Consider the following 23373-nt stretch of genomic DNA (forward strand, 5'->3'; position numbering starts at 1 on the left):
CGCGCTGGAGGCAGTTCAACCAATGGGAGAGCTGGAAGAGGCTCGAGGGCTCCCTGCGGAATCAGCCTCTTTATCCGTACTGTCCAATAACAAGCACGATCGGTATAATGGACGGAAAGGAGCAACCAATGCTGAATGAGTAAGAAAGGGCGTCAGTGTCCAGGGAAACGGACTAGGAGTGGCAGGTAACTGAACGAACGGGTTTGCGTAACCATGACTGTGCTCCCACGGGCCGCCAATAGCAGTGCTGCAGGGGCGGGACTCGCAGGTGCAGGGTTCGGGTGTCCCTGACGGTGCGTGAGTCTCTGTAGCAGCCGGATCTTCGACCTTCCGAGCCCGGTGAGTGAGCGGGGAGGGCTGGTGGGCAGAGACGGGGCCCCCGGACCCCCGGGGGATGGAGTACAGCCCAGAGCCTGGAGAGTGACAGTGAGGGGGGCCTGGAGAGTGACTGGGGGGGTGAGGGGGGTGGGGTGGGGACTGGAGAGTGGCAGTGATGGGGGGGCATGTAGAGTGACAGGGATGGTGGGGGGGCCTGGAGAGTGACAGTGGTGGGGGTGGGGCTGGGGGGTGGGGGCTGGAGAGTGACAGTGATGTTGGGGGCCTGGAGAGTGACAGTGATGCGGGGGGGCTGGAGAGTGACTGGGTGGGCTGGAGAGTGACAGTGAAGGGGGGGGGGGGGCTGGAAAATGACAGTGAAGGGGGGGCCTGGAAAGTGACTGATGTGGGGTGCCTGGAGAGTGACAGTGATGCGGGGGGGGGCTGTAGAGTGACAGTGGTGGTGGGCCTGGAGAGTGACAGTGATGTGGGGTGCCTGAAGAGTGACAGTGTGATGTGGGGGGTGGGGGGGGGGTCTGGAGAGTCACAGTGTGGGGGTCTGGAGAGTGACAGTGTGGGGGGGGCTGTAGAGTGACATTGTGATGTGGGGGGGCTGTAGAGTGACAGTGTGATGTGGGGGGTGTATAGTGACAGTGTGATGTGGGGGGGGGGGGGCTGGAGAGTGACAGTGGTGAGGGGCCTGGAGAGATACCGTGATGTGGGGTGCCTGGAGAGTGACAGTTGATGTTGGGGGGCCTGGAGAGTGACAGTGTGATATGGGGGGCCTGGAGAGTGGCAGTGATGTTGGGGGCCTGGAGAGTGGCAGTGATGTGGGGGGCCTGAAGAGTGACAGTGTGATGTGGGGGGGGGGGGGTCTGGAGAGTCACAGTGTGGGGGTCTGGAGAGTGACAGTGTGGGGGGGGGGGCTGTAGAGTGACATTGTGATGTGGGGGGGGGCTGTAGAGTGACAGTGTGATGTGGGGGGTGTATAGTGACAGTGTGATGTGGGGGGGGGGGCTGGAGAGTGACAGTGGTGAGGGGCCTGGAGAGATACCGTGATGTGGGGTGCCTGGAGAGTGACAGTTGATGTTGGGGGGCCTGGAGAGTGACAGTGTGATATGGGGGGCCTGGAGAGTGGCAGTGATGTTGGGGGCCTGGAGAGTGGCAGTGATGTGGGGGGCCTGGAGAGTGGCAGTGATGTGGGGTGCCTGGAGAGTGGCAGTGATGTGGGGTGCCTGGAGAGTGGCAGTGATGTGGGGTGCCTGGAGAGTGGCAGTGATGTGGGGTGCCTGGAGAGTGGCAGTGATGTGGGGTGCCTGGAGAGTGGCAGTGATGTGGGGTGCCTGGAGAGTGACAGTGTGATGTTGGGGTGCCTGGAGAGTGACAGTGTGATGTTGGGGTGCCTGGAGAGTGACAGTGTGATGTTGGGGTGCCTGGAGAGTGACAGTGTGATGTTGGGGTGCTTGGAGAGTGACAGTGTGATGTTGGGGTGCCTGGAGAGTGACAGTGTGATGTTGGGGTGCCTGGAGAGTGACAGTGTGATGTTGGGGTGCCTGGAGAGTGACAGTGTGATGTTCGGATGCCTGGAGAGTGACAGTGATGTGGGGTGCCTGGAGAGGAACAGTGTGATGTGGGGGTGGGGGGGGGGGTCCTGGAGAGTGGCAGTGATGTGGAGGCCTGAAGAGTGACAGTGATGTGGGGGGGGGGCTGTAGAGTGACAGTGTGATGTGGGGGGGGGGGCTGTAGAGTGACAGTGTGATGTGGGGGGGCTGTAGAGTGACAGTGTGATGTGGGGTGCCTGGAGAGTGACAGTGTGATGTGGGGGGCGGCCTGGAGAGTGACAGTGGTGGGGGGCCTGGAGAGATACAGTGATGTTGGGGTGCCTGGAGAGTGACAGTGTGATGTTGGGGTGCCTGGAGAGTGACAGTGTGATGTTGGGGTGCCTGGAGAGTGACAGTGTGATGTTGGGGGCCTGGAGTGATGTTGGGGTGCCTGGAGAGATGTTGGGGTGCCTGGAGAGTGACAGTGTGATGTTGGGTGCCTGGAGAGTGACAGTGTGATGTTGGGATGCCTGGAGAGTGACAGTGTGATGTTGGGTGCCTGGAGAGTGACGGTGTGATGTTGGGATGCCTGGAGAGTGACAGTGTGATGTTGGGATGCCTGGAGAGTGACAGTGATGTTGGGGGACTGGAGAGTGACAGTGGTGGGGGGCCTGGAGAGTGACAGTGATGTGGGGTGCCTGGAGAGTAACAGTGTGATGTGGGGGGCTGGAGAGTGGCAGTGATGTGGAGGCCTGGAGAGTGACAGTGATATAGGGGAGCTGGAGAGGGACAGTGATATAGGGGAGCTGGAGAGGGACATTGGTGGGGGGCTGGAGGGTGACAGTGTGATGTGGGGACCTGGAGAGTGACAGTGTGATGTGGGGGCCTGGAGAGTGACAGTGTGATGGGGGGGGGGGGCTGGAGAGGGGGGCAGTGTGATGTGGGGGCCTTGAGAGTGGCAGTGATGTTGGGGGCCTTGAGAGTGGCAGTGATGTTGGGGGCCTGGAGGGTGACAGTGTGATGGGGGGGACTGAAGAGGGACAGCGATGGGGTTCACCAAGTGGCCCCGAAAGGAAAGGGAGGCCCCAATGTCCTCCTGTAGTCCATGCCGCTGGGTGTGGTCTCGACCCTGGGGGGGGGGGGGGTTGTTGAACACCCCCAGTCTCTGGGGTGATGGAAGGGGGTCTTCACTGTGTAGCCGGCCTCAGAGATGAGGCAGAACCTGGGGTGGAGCCAGGGGCTCATGAACGGCTGCATGGCAGTCATGCACCTGCCTCTTTCTGAGATCCTGGTCATGTTTTAGGGGCAGGGGGTCCTGGTGACGCTCACAGGCAAGTAAGCTGCTGTGAGGGGTGGCATCTCCATCGCTTCGTCCTCGTTCCTGGGGCCTATTGGTGAGAACTCGTGTACCCATCCATGACAGTCCTGCACCTTCTTCTCTCCGTCATGCTTTTCTTGGTTTAGAAGTTCAATACAACTACCAATCATGATATCTTTTCATAGAATCATCCACTCATGAGATCTCACACACCTTTTGATCAACATCAATTTTTTTTCTCCAAATATCTTATTTTTAGATGAACGTTTTCTTCAAGTTGGTGATTTCAAAACTCAATTTTCAAACATCATTAGAAAAATTGATACTCAGAAAGACCATTAAAAACATATACAAAAAATAAAGGTGATCAATTTATTACTTTGTGGTGTAATTTCTTGTATAAAAAATCACAATAGTACAACAAACAATATTGAAGCAGCATAGGTTCATTGTTTTTTAAGTTAATATTTTCCAAAAATTGCCCACAAAACTAATTTAGATGGTCAAGTTTTACTCAGCGGGCCAACACATTAGTGTCCCTACTGGGCTCCAAGCGAAATCGCTCTTTTTTTTAATAATACGTTTTTCTCAGATACAGTATTATCATAAAACGCACTTGTTTGGTGGAAAAAATGTTGGCGCGTTTTGGACCCCTTTATATTGAATTTTGGGGTTCTCCGCAGGACCCAGAACCCTAGAATGCTGAAAAATCAAACAAAACAATATTTTTATTTTCTAAATTCTCATTACTCAATCTTCACACAATCAAGCACACCCTTTCGCTCTAAATTACCTTAAATATCCTCACTACCTTAGTTGAACGCCAAAATAGTTAGTCATCAATCTGAAAGCCTTCAGACACCTACAAAGAATAGGACACGGAGTCACACTATGTATAAACATTGATCTGATGTCAAATGCTGGTAAATTCACTTACATCTATCCTGAAGGGAAGCGTTCATATTTTTGCCACAGGGTACCCGTTCTTTCTTTTTTAAAATAAATTCCCAAAATGAAGAGCCAAAAATGAACTACATTCACCAAGCTTCCTTTCCAAGATCAAGCCAACTACTGACTTTTTTAGAAGCTGACGCATTTAGCTTGCACTCCCTACTTCGCAAACTGCCAGGAAGAGGTGTGGCGCCGCGGCCAGGGCGACTGACGCTGGATGCTGGAGATCACGGTTCGATTCCTGGCTCCGGCGGCAGGGGTTTGCCCAGCACCATGCGACTCTGGGCAATAGCTTGCTTAATCTTCCCAACGGCCCCCAGCGCCGAGATACCCCTTCGGGGGTGATTTGTGCGCTATACAAGTACTGGATTTACATTTACATTGACATCGATCAAGGCACTTTGGCTGTCTAAATGTACAGCCATGCGGTGATGCAGGGAGGTGAATAGACTAACCTTGTCCCGTTTTCAATTCGATACAGTACTTCAAAATTCAATCCTGGCGACAGTATCTACCCGGAAAAGAATCTTATTTTTATACAATTGAGTGTCTCTCCCGGAAGTCGTGTCTGACAAAGGCTTCCCGCATTGAACAAAAACCAATAACGTTTTTTTGAAGAAGAAAAAAACTGAGCAATCAACAATGTTTTCTTGGAAAATAGAAAGTGTGACAGCAAACCCGTTGCCTCGATTCATAAGTCTTGAATGTCTCAAAAGAAGAAAGGGGCAAATTGCTTCTATTAGAGACCACTTGACGCTATATTTGCCACATATTGATCTATAGTTAATGTGAAAGCAAAGGGACCAACCCAATGGTTTGTGGGAAATGTCGTAATTCAAAAGCAATGGATTCTTTTGAAAACTTATGTTTGCAATCAGAACTTAGGAATGAACATGTATGTAAAAATTCCGGTTCTTTATCTTAAAGCTGAGTATTCCAGGATCACTGTATTAAAGGTGTTGTAATTTTTTCATTTCATTCAGCCCTTCAGTGGCAGTATTAAACTTTGCAAGTAAAAATGCTTCTTGTTGTATTAAACGCGTTTTGGGATCTCCACCTTCGTGTTCTGCCTGAATCGCTGTTAGCACAGTCCATTTTAAATCTGTTGCCAGATGGTTTTCATCAAACAAATGTGTGACTAGAGGTGTCTTGAGGACTTTTTTTCGAATCCTAGATTTGTGCTGGGTCGTGCGTTGATGCACTACTTGATTAGTTTTTCCGATGTACAACATATTCCACGGACATATAATTCCATATACCACATTCTTTGATTTACAATTGGAAAAAACATGTTTCCTGTGGATTTTCTTATGCGTGAAAGTTATTCCTTCGACAGTTGGATGACAATTGATGCATGTACCACATTTGTGGTGTCCCTGGCTTGGTGGAAGAATAAGGAACTATTGCATTGTACCTTTTACTGATGCTTTTGGAGTCGATGCTCTTACTAGTATATCCCTTAAACTTTTTCTTTGTAAGAGCAAACCAAGGAGTCTTGAATGATGGGTCTAAATGTGCAATTAAATGGCAATTCTGATGTATGATTTTTTTCAAGTGATTTTTTTTTTTAGGTCTCGCACCTGCGACGCATCGCGAAGCGATGTCGCAGCGAGACCTATAGTCGGCGAGTCTGCTTTCAAGGAGACAGGAGATGGGCACGCGCAGCATGCCAGAATCGGATCAGGTCGTGCGAGTTCACCATTTCCTGTCTCCCTTGAAAGCCTCATGCACTTCTCGCGTACACACACAGCCACACCCCCCCTGCTTTCGTTTCGCATACGCATGCACACACACATGAGCGCACACACAGAGAGACACACGCACACACGAGGGCACACAGAGAGACACACACACACACACACACACACCAGCGCACACACAGAGAGGCACGCACACACACACAAGCGCACACACAGAGAAACGCACACAAACGGGCACGCACACACACACACACACACACACACGAGCGCACACATACAGAGACACACAACACACACCCCCTGCCCCAGTACAACTAAGCCCCACTCACCGCTTCGGCGCCACACCGGACTTCTGCAGCCTCCGCAGGGCTCTCCCTCAGGCATGGGAGCCCCGCGTCACCACTGCTCCTCTGGGTCAGCCACTCCGTGGGCGCGGGCTTCAGAAGACGGAAGTCCCGCCCCACAACAGGTTTTCGGTTTCGGCAGTGCACACTCACGTCTTGTTTTTTTTTTGTGGCCGGCTGTAGCTAGTACCGTGTCCGCAAGTGTACACTAAAGAAATTGTGTGCATCCTGCCAATGTGCCCGGAGGATACAGCACCCCCCCTGCCAAAGCGTAGAGGGGAGACAGGGCACGCTATGCCACCCGCTAGCAGTCTAGAAGCAGAGCCTGCATTTGCTAAGCGCAGGGGGGAGACAGCGTCCCGGATACCAGCACGCCCCCACGAGGTAGCGCCCACCCTGTTGACGTGCACAGAGGAGTTGGAGCCCACCCTGCCAACGTGCACTGGTGAGACAGTTCGCTCCCTGCCAGCTCGTATCCAGGAAGCAGTGCCCCACCAGTTGGCGCACACCAGGAACGCCGTGCACTGTCTGCCCGTGCACGGTGTAGACACCGTACACTGCCTCCATGTGGCCGGCGGGGGGGCCAGTGCACGGGTGGAGCATGGTACACAGTGCGGACTTGGTGCACTGCCTGCCAGCCTGTGCCGTGCCAGCCCCCTGCAGAGCACCACTCGGCACCACCACAGCACCACTCGGCACCACCACAGCACCACTCGGCACCACCACAGCACCACTCGGCACCACCACAGTACCACTCCACAGCACCCCAGGTTATAGGTGTCACATTTGCGAAAGTTATAACTATTGGCATTGTAAATGACAAAGCTATTAATTTAGCTATTTTCAAAACCAACACATAAATAAAAAATAGTCATTTACAAGACCAATAGCTCAAACTTTCCTAATGCGAGACCTATTGCATTGCAAATGCTTGTTTGTAATCTTCGGTGGACCAAATCACAATTGCTCCACCCTTATTAGCCGGTTTGCTAACAATGGGCTTGTCTTCTTTAAGCATGATTAATATCCCTTTTGTATTTTGGAAATATTATGATAAATTAAATTCTTTTTGTTTTCCATATGTTGAATAGCTGATAGCACAGTGTGTTCAAAAGACAAATCTTTTTAGGCATTTTATGAGGTGAAGGGCTGAAAGTAGTGTTGTTTCTAAGTCCAGTAGTTTCCTTAGTTGGTGTGTATTCATTGTGCAAAAAGAATGCTTTAAGTTGAATTGTCCGACAAAACTCAATGACTTCCATTTTCATTTTTTAGTAAAATCTGTTTGCTTAACATGTACAAATGAGAGATCTTTAGTCAAAATACTTTCCTCAGTTTTAGATAAAGGTCTGTCTGACAAATTAAAGATCTGAGAGGTAATGGATTTTTGTAGTATTTCCGTCTCATTGTCATTTACCATAGTTAATTTACAAATCTGTTTTTCCCTCACAGATGTTGCTGGCCTCTCCCTAAAACAAGTGTTGGCATTGCCAAAGGTCTCGCCTTTGGGACCTTATACGGTTTTAGTTACCCAGCACAATATCCTTGGTGCAACAACATCACCTGCTGCATGGTTAAACACTTATAAGGCCCCAAATGTGAGACCTAATGGCTATATCAATGCTTGTTTATCTTTGTCTGTGCTTCAAAAGACCCTTTTAAGCTTATTAACCAAATTATTGGGATAAAGAAGAGTGGCGTGGAGTGTCATAAAGTGGAGCGGTGTGGAGTGGAGTGTTATGGAGAGCCCCAGAGTAGTGTAGAGGAGAGTTGAGTGGAGTGAAGTGGCATAGAGTCAAGACAGTGATGAAAATTCCAGCAATATGTCTTGATGGAGACCCATCTTTGTATCAGTGTGTCAGAGAGCACAGAATAACGTAATGGAGTCCAAAATATAGATTAGTTCATGGGAGAAAACAGATTTACACCATCTGAGTAGTGCATGCCACAAACTATGCCACAAGAGGAGACCACAGAATCATGATGTAGCGGAAACCTTAGAATCATGTTCCAAATGTAAATGTGTGTGTCTTGTAAAGCGCACTGATACCCGGAGGCGTCCTGGGGCTATAGACCGCTGGGGAACCCGTCCTGGCTTTCCCTGTGAGATGTTCCCTCCTGGGTATCTCCAAGGTGAAACCAGGTATCCCCGGCGTTTGTGGGGGGCCGTTGTGGAGATGAGGCAAACTAATGCCCAGAGTTGCGGAGTGTGATCCCTGGTTAGAGTAGGCACCTAGGCGAGAATTATCGAGTCCGCTGACCCTGGTTCACGACCCTGCCGCGTCGGGGATTGAACCCTGGTCCCGGGCCGTCCTCTGCTTCCGGGTCTGCCGCCTCTAACCAGTGAGCCACACCACTCCAAATAAATCAAGTTTCTAACTGGATGGAGAATCATGCCCCGAGGAAGAGAGACCTCATGCTTATTTTCTAATTGAAAACCCAGATAAATGCTATTGATGGAGACACAAGAATCACTTCAGTGATGGAACCCCCAGCATCATGTCAGTAACAGAGAGCCTAGAACCCTGCCTGTGACGGAGACTCCAGAATCATGTCAGTAAAAACGCTAGAATTCACATCACTGATTGACTCTAAATCACATCAGAGAGGGGCACTCCAGAGCCATGTCAGTGATACAAACTTTAAAATCGCTGAACTGATGCACAGCCTGCCGTCGATGCTTACCTTTAAACGAAGCCCCTGAGAGAGAGCATCGAATTATGTCAGTTCTTGGACTAACAGTCAGTGATGGAAAAAACGAATCATGGGCGGCGAGCGAGGCTCCAGCATCATACACTGCTTGAGACCAGAAGAAAACGACTGGTGCACACCTTTTATAATGCCTGCCCTGCGCTTGGTATTTGGGCGAAATGTCTCTGATGGCTGAAAAGGTCAAAAGGTTCAATATGGCATAATGATATAGGTAGAAAGGCCAAAAAACTGTTACTTACCTAACCCCTGCTTGCAGTACAGTAGACTCCATCCGACTCTGGTACCATGTATCAGTAGATATAGAAGAAGAAGGACTAGCATTGCCGGAATCCCCGCACGTATCTGACTGCCATCTTGGAATGTCACATCAAAATGCAAAGTAACAGGAGATACCGGAAGACATTGATATTAGTTGAGTTTTTCACTCCGTACGCACAGTAGCGCCCTCCTATTTCACATTTTTTTTTTTAATAGAATGGTCATATAGGCTAGTATTTATTCTATTTACATTCTACACTCAGTGCTCCTTTTCTTCGCATTATATTTCGAACTGAGACCATTGTTGACGAATTTTCTACGAGATTGTTTTTTTAATGTGCTGGAAAGCGCTATCTAATTCAGACAAGAAACATTTCAAGGTGGCTGCTTCCTTGCAGGAAAGTTGGTTGGAGAACGCAAGTTTAATTTTGCAGTCAGGAGCCCACAGGTCGGAGGCGTATCCAACCGTTCTACTCGGGTAGGGTGACCAGAATTTTAAAGCCAACAAGCATTGGCCGCGAGACGCAATACGTAGTGGGGAAGGTGCGCGTGTGCGATGGCAAAAGGAAACGGGCTGGCGAGTGGTGTGCGCGCACCATAACGAGAGAGGAAAGCCATATGGTGCCTCTGCTCGTCATTGTTTGCGTAACTGCACACTCAATGCCAGCCAGAAAGCTGTGGTAGCACTTTTCAAAGCCCACACACAAAATGTCTTGCAGTCAGCGCAGGCGCTGGCTCAGCGAGTCCTAAAAAGGGACTGGTGTTTGACGGTTTATGTTTTGTTGATTGTAATTTGAACTAGTTTCTCATATATCTGATCCTCCAGTTGAGGAGGCTCAAGTATCCGAAAATTAAATTAATTTTCGTTGTGACCTGGCTTGAAAATCTGAGAGGAATCTATCTGCGACTAGAAATCTGGTTACCAATAAGGATATGTTGTCTCTAGACTGATGTTCTTTTTGTCTTTTTCAAATGTAACACTTTTCTGATTTATTGTGAAATCTTTGAATTCAGCAATCTCTTTTGCAATTTTGGACAATAAAGTCTTGGCGCCTGTTATTGACTGGTTGTCATTAAGCTCCTGCTCGAGCGTAGCTATTTCAAGCAACTATTCTCCAGACAGTTGTTGCGCCGTTTCAATAGTAAAACCATGAAGTCTTGACTACACTTAGTACCAATACAGCTGTAGCCTTTATTAGGTCTCGCTAGCAGTGCAGTGCACATGCGCTGCTCACTCGGCTACACTTATTGTGGATAAGGCGATTTCAGAAGGGGACTTGAAGACCCGCCCATCATTTTCATTGAGTCGCGACAGCGTTTATGCTAAACGCTGGCGTCCCATTGAAAAGGATGCTTTTTGGTCACTACCTTTTCTCCCTGTTAGACGGCCCATCCCGACTGGGTCGTCTGCTTCACGGCTGTCGTGAAGCAATTTCTTATCTCTTGGAGGCGTGTACTGCGGGATCATGATTCCAACAGCTTGTTTTATCGTGGCTTGCACGCTTGTAATGACCGCTCGGCAGCCTCTCCTCGCTTCAGCCACCCGCCTCGGAGCAAACGTCTTTACAATCCAACCGGTCTCTCTGTATGTAGTGATAAAATGTCACTTCCCCTTGATGTCATAAATGGCCTTCCATTAATATCTAGATCTGACTGAATCAGGGGTTCCCAGTTGGTGGGGAAAAAAAGCCACAGCTGTGGACTTTAAGGACTGACTGCGCATGTCAGCAGCTATGATATGCGAGGTCAGGACATTTAACTTCAGGCGACTGTGTCCATTTCCAGCTTGGGTACTTAAAACAATGGCTTCTTGCCTGACCCTGCCATGGTCGCTACGAGGGGGCATTCTTCCACATGAATCGTGTGCAGTGCGCTGCCGTGCTCAGCAGCCACACAGCCGTATCGTTTATCGGAAAGGTTGCTGCTGTCAACAGATGGCGTCACCAGGAAGGCTGGTATTAACGTTGGTGTTACCAATCAGAAGCTAGTTGAATCAATACGTCAAGGACTACAGTTACTAATCGGGTGGCTAGGTTCTTCCGTCCCTTTTTCAGCCTATCTGGAGATTCCAAATGTCTGCCATTCGCGTCTGTGGGTTCATTTGGCGCGCTGGTTTTGTGTGAGTAGATTTGGCGCTAGAGAAGCTGTGCAGTCTGTGTGTCGTGAGCTGAGTGTAAAGCTGCAAGGCTGTAGGGAAAAAACAGCCGACCCATGCTCCCAGCAATTTGGAGGTGAGTGAATGTCAGCTGTGCTCCTACCTCAGGTCTTCTGTTTTGCACGGAGCTGAGCATTGGGGGTTGTACGACTTCTTTCCATTAATGGGACTGGTATTTCCTATGCTTGATTCACATTCCGGGTTGCATTCTGTGGGGGTGGCATCTTCGCATTACCTTCTGTTACATCAGAACATGAATATATTTTTGTGACTTCTCTCTGTAAAGTCCAAGTTGAGGCAACATTTGCTGCTTACTTGCAATAAGCCTACCCAGTAACACCATTAAAAGGGACATTTGTTCATCGTTTGAATTACTTTTGGGCAAGTTTTTATCGCTTCTTCCTGAAAATCAACATGGGGGTGAAGGGTGTAAATCCATCTAACGCCGCCAATGTAATTAATCTAATGATTGCTTTTTTGGAGGGATATATCCCCGCTCCTCCGTGAACCAAGGACAAAGCAACACAACACACGCCAAAGTTCAATGTGGGATGCTAATTTAGTTCACTACCCCATTTGACACGCAAGTCCGTGAATGCATCCTGGGATTACACTGCTGCTCCCTCCTACCCGGAAGCAATAGAGTGTGTTTAGCGGCTGTTTAAGTTCAGAAGTTGGATTTTTTTTTAAAGCGTTTTATATAGCGCAAACTCGACCCGAAGATATCTGGTATCGGAACGCTTTACATGAGAAACAATTTCATTATAGACACACATTCATTGTGTACCGAGGTTAATATATGACCCAGACCCAGCCGATCCCTATGCATCAATACTGATATGGTCCGTTTTGCCCTCAGATACCCCCAGGAAGGTGGATGTGCTGGGGTGAAGGTTTTAGCCTGTTCCTGAGGGCCTGTGGTACCTGTCACCTAATTACAAGGCCTCTTCCTTACAGTCTCTCACAGCAGAGCTATCCCTCAGGTTACACAGCCTCTTCCTCTAGTCTTGCAGGCTCCCACAGCAGAGCTATCCCTCAGGTTACACAGCCTCTTCCTCTAGTCTTGCAGTCTCACACAGCAGAGCTATCCCTCTGGTTACTGCTCCTCATTTCATCCAGTGGCGCAGGGTTCCACAGCAGAGCTATCCCTCGGGTTGCACAGCCTCTTCCTCCAGTCTTGCAGGCTCCCACAGCAGAGCTATCCCTCAGGTTACACAGCCTCTTCCTCTAGTCTTGCAGTCTCACACAGCAGAGCTATCCCTCTGGTTACTGCTCTTCATTTCATCCAGTGGTGCAGGGTTCCACAGCAGAGCTATCCCTCTGGTTACACAGCCTCTTCCTCCAGTCTCACACAGCAGAGCTATCCCTCTGGTTGCTGCTCTTCATTTCATCCAGTGGCACAGGGTTCCACAGCAGAGCTATCCCTCGGGTTACACAGCCTCTTCCTCCAGTCTTGCAGGCTCCCACAGCAGCGCTATCCCTCAGGTTACACAGCCTCTTCCTCTAGTCTTGCAGTCTCACACAGCAGAGCTATCCCTCTGGTTACTGCTCCTCATTTCATCCAGTGGCGCAGGGTTACACAGCAGAGCTATCCCTCGGGCTACACAGCCTCTTCCTCCAGTCTTGCAGGCTACCACAGCAGAGCTATCCCTCAGGTTACACAGCCTCTTCCTCTAGTCTTGCAGTCTCACACAGCAGAGCTATCCCTCAGGTTACACAGCCTCTTCCTCTAGTCTTGCAGGCTCTCACAGCAGAGCTATACCTCGGGTTACACACCCTGCACCCAATAAGACATGACAATCTGCCTCCAGGTGTAACTGATACCCGGCTGTAGGTATATTGGTATATTTCCTGATGTGTTGTAAAAGAATATGGAGTTTCGAGAGAGAATGTACTATAGTACAAGTGCAATGCAATAGATTTCGCAACTTTAACAAAGTGAGCTATTGCCATTTTCAATTATACCATTTGACTAATGCTTCACGAAGGGAAAAAAAACAATAACATTTTCAATGCCAGTAGCTCAAAACAATGTCGTTGAGAGACCTATTGCATTGTACTTGCTTGTTATATACTGTGTCTTCTGTAACAATTACAGGAATTTCCGTATGTGTAATTCCCAAGGAACCGTACCTGCTTTCAAGTGTTCTATTAAGGAGCGTCCATGCAATTCAGCCCTGATTTGTTTCTTTTTTAATCTGATTAACGCTTCAGATTCATTTTGTTGTTTGGCAGAAGAGCTTAAATATATGAAAAAGAGCGAAGGAGTGTTTAGTAGCCTTTGACTATGATCCTCTGTGTATGAGAGCATGTCTTGTTCGGTCATGCTATTGAGAATTTGCCTAAAAATTAATAGGCCACTACGACTTCACCCTAATCAACACTCCATGGGAACACTTTACCCAGTAGGGGCACCGTTAGATGTTGGCCCGCTGAGTAAAACATGACCATCTCAATTAGTTTTGTGGGCAATTTTTGGTAAAAATGAACTAAAAAACAACGGAACCTATGCTACTTCAATATTGCTTGTTCTATTATTGTGATGGTTTTTGTTCTATAAACAAAGTGATTAATCGCCTTTTCTTTTTTGTATATGTTTCAAAATGTTCTTTGTATATCGAGTTTTCTAATGATTGAAAATTGAGCGTTGAAATGACTAAATTGAAGAAATTATTGATCTAAAAATAAGAAATATTTGAAAAACAAATAAATTGCTGTTGATCATAACGTGTGTGTGATCTCATGAGTGGATGGTTCCAAGAAAAGATATAATTATTGGCATTTGTGTTGTTCTTCTCATTATTGGGGCCTAGACTTACTGATTATGGGCCAAATCTTGTGTAGTTCTATTGATTTCTTTCTTTAGGGGTGCTGCGTGTCCGCCCCCTCCTCACCAGTTTCAGCGCCTGGAGTCTAGAGACGAGCAGTCATGTACCCGCCCATGACTGTCATGCACCCGTCCGTCACTGTCATGCACCCGTCCAGCTTAGTTCAGTTCATCATCTTGAGCATTTCCCAACTGTTTATTTGGAGCCAACGGGCATTGGCTTTTGTCTGTAGGGTAAGGATAGTATCGACCCCCAGCTGTGCTGAGTCTAAACTCTTCTGAGGTGTCCTTGAATTTGAACTGAGCCCAGCCAAAATAGTCCACAGTTCTCTTCTCGCAAGTTTGCTGCAGCAAGGTGGTCTTTTTCTTTAACAGGTGCTGGTACAACTCTGTTAGTTCTTCTCCGGGAATGACCAGGGTGTGCACGGTCTGGAGCAGAAGGATATGGTTGGAGTGTTGTGGGTTTGTAGGTGGGGTCTTATGGCCTGGAGTAGAAAGATATGATTCGAGTGTTTTGGTTTTGTAGGTGGGGTCTTGTGGCCTGGAGTAGAAGGATGTGGTTGTGGTTTTGTTGGTGGCGTCTTGTGGCCTGGAATAAAAGGATATGGTTGGAGTGTTGTGGTTTTGTAGATGGCTTCTTGTGGCCAGGAGCAGAAGGATATGGTTTGTGTTGTGGTTTTGTTGGTGGCGTCTTGTGGCCGGGAGTGGAAGGATATGGTTGGAGTGTTGTGGTTTTGTTGGTGGCGTCTTGTGGCCTGGAATAGAAGGATATGGTTGGAGTGTTGTGGTTTTGTAGGTGGCTTCTTGTGGCCTGGAGCAGAAGGATATGGTTTGTGTTGTGGTTTTGTTGGTGGCGTCTTGTGGCCTGGAATAAAAGGATATGGTTGGAGTGTTGTGGTTTTGTAGATGGCTTCTTGTGACCTGGAGCTGAAGGAAATGGTTCGAGTGTTGTGGTTTTGTAGGTGGCGTCTTGTGGCCTTGAGTAGAAAGATATGGTTCGAGTGTTGTGGTTTGTAGTTGGTGCAGGCCACATGCTGCAGTGGCTTCCGTTGGGTTGTGTATCGCATTAAAAGTCTTGCAGTTCTCACATGTCCTCTTTCTTTGCTACAGATTTAGTTTTCAAACCTATCTTACGTTGTAGACACTTGTTACTGGCCTTTGTCGAAATTATGTACGACTTATAGTCCATGCCGGTTTATAGGCAGAGATGCTGCTGAGGATTACTAGTGGACTGTTGACAGTATTTTCAGTGAACAAATGTGGAGCATTCGTTTTGTCCCTTTATAATATTACCAGAGGCAAGAGATCTCATTTACGTGTGCTCAGAATAATTGTTTATTCAACACTCTGGACCGCTCATTAGAGCATTGTTCTAAAAATTGTTTTGTTGCCATCTGTTATCAATATTTAGGAAGTTTGGCACTGTGTTTTGACCTGGGCCCCCTTCTTGCACAGTTGTGAGGTCCTCTTTGAAGATGTTGTCAGTATTTTGTTAGCAGATCACTTTTGTGATCTAGGCACCCTACTCGCACAGTTCTGAGGTCTGCCTTGACTGTTATCAGTATTTGGATAGTAAATCACTCTTGTGATCTTCTCACACAGTTCTGGGTTTCCATCAATGGACTGTTTCATGTGGCTCTTTTTCTTGAGCTCATTGGTTGATGTCTGTTGCTCTGCATTTCCTGTTCTTTTGTAATGAGCTTCACTGGCGCTGCCTGGCTATGACGCCCTGTTATGCACACGCATCGCTGCCAATTTAGGCCCGGACTAGGAAACCACTCTGGCGCCATATGGTGTTGTATGAGGGGCCACCTCTAGTGATGATGCAAACAAAACAGGTGATGGACAGAATGTGGATCAATGTCACACATTCACCCCAGTTCAAAGATCTGGGCCCAAATCCATTGTTTTTTTGCACTCCACACCACCCTGGGTTAGACAATGGCGATATGCAAATCAGCTCTGACCCTACATTCTGTCCATCAAATTGTTTTTGTAAATTTCTCCCTGAGTGTACTGGGGTAGCTCAGACGTGGGTCCCAGAGCCTCCACACCACTGGAATCAAGCTAGCCGGGCTGATGAGAGGTGTTACCTCGAAACCGGTCCGGTCCTCGGATGCTTGATTCCGGTCTGGGAAAGATATGGCTGTTGTAGTTCGGACTGGACTGTTCCCATGGGGCACAGGGTCAGAGCTGATTTGCATAAAGCCATTATCTGACCCAGGGTGGTGTGGAGTGCAAAAAACGATGGATTTAGGCCCAGATCCTTGTACTGGGGTGAATGTAAGACATTGATCTACATTCTGTCCATCAAATTGCTTTTTGTAATTTTCACCTCTAGTGATGATGGCATGTGCAGTGGGAACAGGCATCTACTATGGCAACTCCATCCCTCTTGTCCCTGCTTCCCTGTCCTACAAGAGCTGAATTTCAATCCCTGAGCACAAAAAACTGCACACTTCTGGTGGCATTTGTCTCGATATCCTCAACTCATCGTACCTTATGAGTTGTCTTTAAATTGTCCTACCATTAATCGATTTGCTAGATCACAAGTCCGTCCACGAGATCCTGACCTCCATAAGGGAAACAGAGGTAGCTGTACTGAGCCTGCCATTCCTCTCTTCAAGCTCCCAATGTGAGAAAGTCAACTCCTTTGAATCTTACCAACTTCCAGTGAAATCTGAATCATCTTATAGATCAATGTTTTCCCTTTCGCCAGTTCAAATTGTATCTGGAACCCCTAGCAACAATTCTTCAAGATGAGCTCATTTTCAATCATCAGTATGCGGATGAGTCCTAGTTATAATTTGAATTGGCGAAAGTGAAAAAATTGATTACAGAGGAAGGACTTCAAAGTTCGTATGTTTGATAGCTCAGACACTTGCCGTTATAACTTAGAACTGCGAGTGTCTGAGCTATCAAACATACTGACTTTGAAGTCCTTCCTCTGCAATGAGGCACACCGGATGCTGCCACTTTAATTGAAATTGAACCCTCTGCAGATTGAATCCCTTCTATTCTCTACTGAAACACCCCCCCCCCCCTTCCAGCAACGGCTAACCGCTCTTCATCCTTTACTATTTACCCAACCTCAGTCCATGTGCTAAGTTGCTTGGTTACATCTTAGACAAGTACCTCTCCCTACATTCAATTTGCAAGTTAACCAAAATGGCATTTATCAACTCCACCTGCTCAGAAAACAAAAGCTGACCATTCTCCCTACAGGCTTGAGCTATAGTTCAGGGCCCGGGTCTCACCCATCTAGATGGTGAAAATGACAGGTTACCAGACTGACCTTTTCTGCTACTGTGCAGGAAGCAGGAGTTCAGATACAAAGGACTATCCTCATTGAGCACAGTGTGTGGTGGGATGATAATGACCAAACTGAATCAGTGTCCACTCTGGATGCATTTGAATCCTGTTGGGGGGGGCTTCTACTGTTGTACCTGGGAGGCGTGAAAGGCTCCTCGAACTTCGGCATTGAACCTTCACAATGGTTTCCGTTTCAGCCCCTTCCTCGGTGCTCCCATGTTGTGCTCTTCTGGAATGATTTCCGTCTAGTGAGTCTTTGTGACCATGTTTTCTTCCTTTTCTAGTTCACAATGGGCAACGTACTGGCAGCCAGTTCCCCAGCTGCTCCTCCAGCACCCGGGCCCGGTGCTGGATTGATGTCTGTTCCACCTGGATTCACCATGCCCCCAGTCAGCGGGTTGGGCCTGGCACAGGAGAAACAGGAAGAGTCCAAGGAAGACAGACTGCCAAACCCAGGCACCTTTGAAGAATGCCATAGGAAATGCAAAGGTGAGATCCTACCCTTTTGTATTCTTTTAGTGTAAACATGCTACTAACCATTTTAATCTAATTGTAAACATGCTGGTAATCTCACTGTCCGCTTAGCATTCAGACAGCTGAACCAGGAATCGAAACCCTCAGTTCATATGTATAGCAGGAGTGATGCACTGCTCTTGGTATACTCAGAAGTGTACATGTGTGATGCCACACTCTTTGCGATTTAGGAATTTTAAAGGCCAGTGATTTCTTCCCTTTTGATTTAATCATGTGAAGCTCACACGAATCACGTCATCCTTTAATCTGAAATAAAGTATCGAGAGACATCTACGTGGTATTGATTTCCTGCCAATAAAATCATGTTGCCTCTTTTTTATTCCTGAGGCACTCTACCCATCTCGCCCTAGGCAATGAGACCGCTGCAAGGCTGTCACTGAACCTCTAGGCGATGAGACCGCTGCAAGGCAGTCACTGCACCTCTAGGCGATGAGACCGCTTTACTGTGTCCCTAGGCGAGGAGATGGTTGTAAGGCGCTTGCAGTTATGTCAGTTCTGCCGCCAAATACTCCATTGTCACTTTCAATGCGCAATAATGAAAAAAAATGTGGTAAAAGGAGTTTTTGGTTTAATGCTCAGGAAGATAAGGTTATTGATCGCAGAGCATCTAAGGAGAACAGTCATTCAATCCCTCATAGTTTCCCGTCTGGATTATGGCAACTCCCTTTAGGTGGGCGCAACCAAGTACGTAATAAAGAGACTTCAGACCATACAAAATGCGTCAGCAAGGCTCCTTCTAAAGGTTCCTAGCCATGTCTCTGCAAAAGAACCCCTCAAACAGCTGCATTGGCTCCCAATTGAGGCAAGGATTACGTTTAAATCCCTCTGTATCTCTCATAGGACCATAAATAACAAGATCCCAGTAAAGCTCTGAGAGCTAGTAACCATTTAGATTCCAACTAGACACCTAAAATCCTCGCATCTCCATTTCCTCAGTACAACCAGGGTAAAAAGGATGAGATGGGGAGGAAGATTGTTTGTACACATAGTACCGAAGTTGTAGAACGATCTTCCACTCAGTCTCAGAGCACGGGAAATTGAACCTTGCTTCAGGGAGAAACTTGAGACATGGCTGTTTCCCCGTTAATGTACCAGAGGCCCTGCTCTCAGCTCAGTACTCAGCAGCGGCAGGAAGCATTTGGGTAACCATGCGCTTTACAAAAGGTAAACAGATCACCTAATCTCCCTGTTCCTAAAAAAAATTGAATGTATCCATCTGTAACGCAACTGCCGCTCATGTGAAGCGCTCTAATACCTTCGGGTCAAGTTTGCCCTATATAAAGCTAATTAAAAAAAAAACTTCTCTATGACAGTACAAATAAATATCCCTGCAGTAGGCACACCCATGTTTATTATTGGAAAAGCTATACATGTAGCGGCTATGCTACACACTCTATGCTGATCCCATTCTAAACATTAAGAATTAACATTTTCATTAGAAGTAGCCCTGTTGTTCATGGAGAGATTAAAATTAGGCATCACAGACCAGAAAAATACAAGTTAACAGCCTCCAAAGTTCAGTAGGGTACCGAGGCAAAGTTAAACACTCAGACCCATGTACTAGTAGCGTGAAAGACGGCAATTAAGGCGTGCCGAAACCACAATTTTATGCTACAGGATAAGGGGTTTGCACATATATGTGGACATGTCTTGTTTATGGATATTTTCTTGGTGTCTTTTTGCATTGTTTAAAGATTATATTCATATATGTATTTTTCATGTATGTTTAAGATATTTTGTTAATGTTTTTATAGATATTCGTTTGGGAGGAATTAATATATTTGTCCTGCAGAAGGTGGTATATCCCAATTAAGACCACCAGAACGCATCAACAGATTTGTACTAACACAACCCCAGTGCTTGGACAATAGAAATATATAATTGAACATATCTTACTATTCCCAATGACCCTCTAAGTCTGAGAGAAATTATTTCTGAAAAACCGATTGAAGGTTTTGTTTAGTTATTTTTCTTCTTGTTTTTAACTATATGTGATGTATTGTTTTTGTACATGTCAACTATTGTTGACTATCTTTATGTATATATGACATGTATATATGATGCATTGTTGATTGTATTATTTATGTTGCATATGAAGGTGCACGGTTTGGTTTCTTCATAATAATGTTATGGATTGTTCTTTTTTTAAAATATTTGATCGCATTTTGTATGTGTTTTAAAAGGTCCCTTTGTAGCAAATTTGGTTTATTGTGGAACTGGATGCAAGTTGATCATTTCTTTAAGGTTCTGTAAGGGGAATCTTCTGGTAATTTTAGGTCCTGTTACACATTACTAAATGTTCCTCACTGCTCCGACAGTCAGTTTTTTTTACAATTGTATAAATGAGCTTTCATGTGTCTGTCTTTGGTTCTGTGGGGATAGAAACTGGAAGGATGCTTTTAAAAGCGTGGTTTCTGCTAAGATTCCTTGAATGCCTGTCTTTTATTTGGCTTTTTCTCACCTAACAGTAAGGAGGGTGTCCTTTTCCTAGGTTGCCATGTGTCGTTCTATGCCCCTGACACTTTCTTCCTCTACTGTTCACCCCACTTAACTTATTCACACCATCTATGTGTCTTAACCATTCTTTGCTTCTTCCTACAGAGCTGTTTCCTGTCCAGATGGAAGGTGTGAAACTAATTGTGAACAAAGGCCTCAGTAACCACTTTCAGGTAAAGTTCAGGGTTATCCTTCTACCCACTGTCAGTATTTCAACGTGTTTCGGTTACAGATGCCGGTAATGTGTGTGCACTCGGGTACAAATGGAACGAGTATTAGCTCAGGTCAGAGTAACTGCAGGGTAGACTGCTGCAATGTATGTGAAAACGGTGTGACTGGATAATGTGAAATGTCAGGCTGCGATTGGTTTACAAGGGGTGCATCGGATAACTTCATTGTTGGGATTGGACTGTTCACGGCACGTTAGGTGATCTAATGTTTCCTGTTAGCGAGCACATTACATACTGTAACATTTCTGATTCAATGTTACAAGGCACGTTATATAATGTAATATTTGGGAGTGGTGTCCAGGGCACGTCAAATAATGTTGATATTTTTGTCTGCTCAGATTTATGAAAATGTTTATTTTCTTTTTTCATCTCATTTTCATCCTCAGGTGAATCACACTGTCGCGCTCAGCACCGTTGGCGACTCCAACTATCACTTTGGGGTGACCTACGTAGGGACCAAGCAGCTAAGCCCCACAGAGGTGAGCGCCTCACCCGGCGGAGTGGAGAGTGCTGAGGCGCTGCTCTTGAATACTGATATTCATGCTGGTGTACTGTGAGCGCCCATGAAAATGTTGTATAAATGCGATTGGATGATGTTGTTTACTTGTAACAAACTATGGGTTCCCGTGACGTGAGAGTATAAATGCGTTTGGATGATGTTGTTTACTTGTAACAAACTATGGGTTCCCGTGACGTGAGAGTATAAATGCGTTTGGATGCTGTAGCGTACTTGTAATCCGTCCAAGAGTTACCTGCTCTTTGAATCGAAATGCAAACATTTGGTTCATGTTTAGATTCACGGGTGCAGATACGTTCTCCTGCTGTGTGTATCAAAGCTAAGGAGTTTACAAACCGCTTTCTCCTGTTAGAGTTGTGAAGTTCTCCACGGCCTTCTGATCCGTTATTAAGATGCTTATTGTCCAAAAAGTCACTGTGATTTTCATATTCTTTAGCTGTACCTAGTATAGTTTTTAATTCTAGTTTTAACGCGTTTCTAAAGTTACACCAGGTTTGATAGTGTCCGTTTGTTGGGCGTGTATTGTATGGTCGCTGCTTGCTCCTTACTGACCGCTTCAGGTTTGGAGTATACTTTATTTACACAGTGTTGTGTGGTGTGCTAAGGTTTATTGTAAGACCCATGCTGATGATTATTATAAGCTTGGTCGCAGGTTCAGTCATATTTAAATGTCAACAAATCTACTGACTTATTGTCTACTTGGTCTTCTGTGCCCTTAGGCCTTCCCAGTGCTGGTGGGCGATATGGACAACGGCGGCAGTCTCAACGCACAGATCATTCATCAACTGTCCAGTTGCATCAGATCAAAGATTGCCTTCCAGGTGAGTGCGCAAGGCTTCAGACGCCTGCATCAGACTGTCCATGAGCTCGCCATACTTGCCTCTGTGGTGGGAATCTTCATTGAGGCCCGTTGCTCAGCCTTTCACATGGCAATCAGCCGTAACTTGGCACATTTTATCCTCTTGTTTCAGACGCAGCAGTCTAAGTTTGTGAACTGGCAGGTCGATGCTGAGTACCGGGGACAGGACTTCACTGGAGCAGTGACGTTGGGAAACCCAGACATTCTTGTTGGCTCAGGTGAGATCACCCTCGCTAAGGCCATGAATTCAGATATGGAGATTTGTCTGTGCTTAGCTTTGTCTTATCTTCAGCTCATACAAGACTTTCTTTCAATGCTTTATTTAGGTCCGAATGCAGCTAGTTTTGAGCATGATCTATTTCAATGTGCTGCAAGTTAACAACTATCAGGGCTGTGTCCATATCTTTTCTCCAGTCGTCCATCCCTTCGGTCATCTGTGTCTTAACTAAGTAACATTACCTTTTTTTTATACAGCTTCATATTTTATTCCTTTTTCTGGCTTTCTCTGTGAGTGAGGCCACATTTCTGGCCTCTTTGTATTCATATATCTGGTGATAGACTGCTCTCTTTCACATACATTGCCAGCTCGCTTCTATATTTGGGTTTTGTGTATGAATGTTTCTGGATTTACATGCTGTGTGTTTTTTCATCATCTAGTGGTTGGGTTTGGAATTTTCGGTTCTCTTTTTAAGGGGACATGGTTGACCATTTGGTGCTAGACCTCCCTTACCGATGTCTGATGTGAGCCCCGGAATCCACACAGTGTGGTCCCCATCATCAGATTCTTTTTTTTCACTGTTTGGTCTGGATGCAAAGGTGATGCTGGAAGCTGGTTTTCTGTTGCAGGACCCCTCCCCCCCTCCCATCCCCCCATTTGCCAGACTACTGATGCACTTTTGACTTGATGTGCCTTGGGTCCCTGCAAGTCAGATTCCCAGGGCCTGTGTTCTTTACCCAAAACTGTACCTTGTACCCCCAATTGGCACCTCTCTGGCCAGGGAAGGCCTCTAAGGGCTGCAGCACTTATTGTGCAACCCTTAGAGGCCCTGTCCCTTAACACCAACACACAGCCATTGCAGGCTGGGTGATTTGTTGCAGAGCAAACTGAAAAGTCGACATGGCACATATCCCTGTGTGCCATGTCTACAACCCACTGCCCTTGTATAGGTCCGCCACTCCTCTAGCGGAGTGCATTATACAAGTGGTGAGGGTATTTATTTATTTATTTATTATGCAAATTATAACGCGCAGACTAAACCCGAAGGTATCAAGGCGCCTGTAGGGGTACAGGTGCATGAGCCCTGTAC

The 23373-nt window shown here is 46.8% G+C and overlaps 1 protein-coding gene across 1 annotated transcript in view; it reads left to right on the forward strand.

The window, feature by feature from the left end:
* The first annotated feature begins 206 nt into the window (after positions 1-206).
* Positions 207-23373, forward strand: part of TOMM40 (translocase of outer mitochondrial membrane 40) — a 142602-nt gene continuing 119435 nt past the window's right edge. The window contains exons 1-6 of the mRNA XM_086933154.1: positions 207-339; positions 17715-17919; positions 20566-20633; positions 21077-21169; positions 21927-22028; positions 22179-22284. Coding sequence (XP_086789280.1) covers positions 17721-17919; positions 20566-20633; positions 21077-21169; positions 21927-22028; positions 22179-22284 — 568 coding nt within the window. The 5' untranslated portion in view covers positions 207-339; positions 17715-17720. The remainder of the gene's footprint in view (positions 340-17714; positions 17920-20565; positions 20634-21076; positions 21170-21926; positions 22029-22178; positions 22285-23373) is intronic.

This window comes from Lissotriton vulgaris, chromosome 7 (assembly GCF_964263255.1).
Source record: "Lissotriton vulgaris chromosome 7, aLisVul1.2, whole genome shotgun sequence".
NCBI classification, from domain to species: Eukaryota; Metazoa; Chordata; class Amphibia; order Caudata; family Salamandridae; genus Lissotriton; species Lissotriton vulgaris.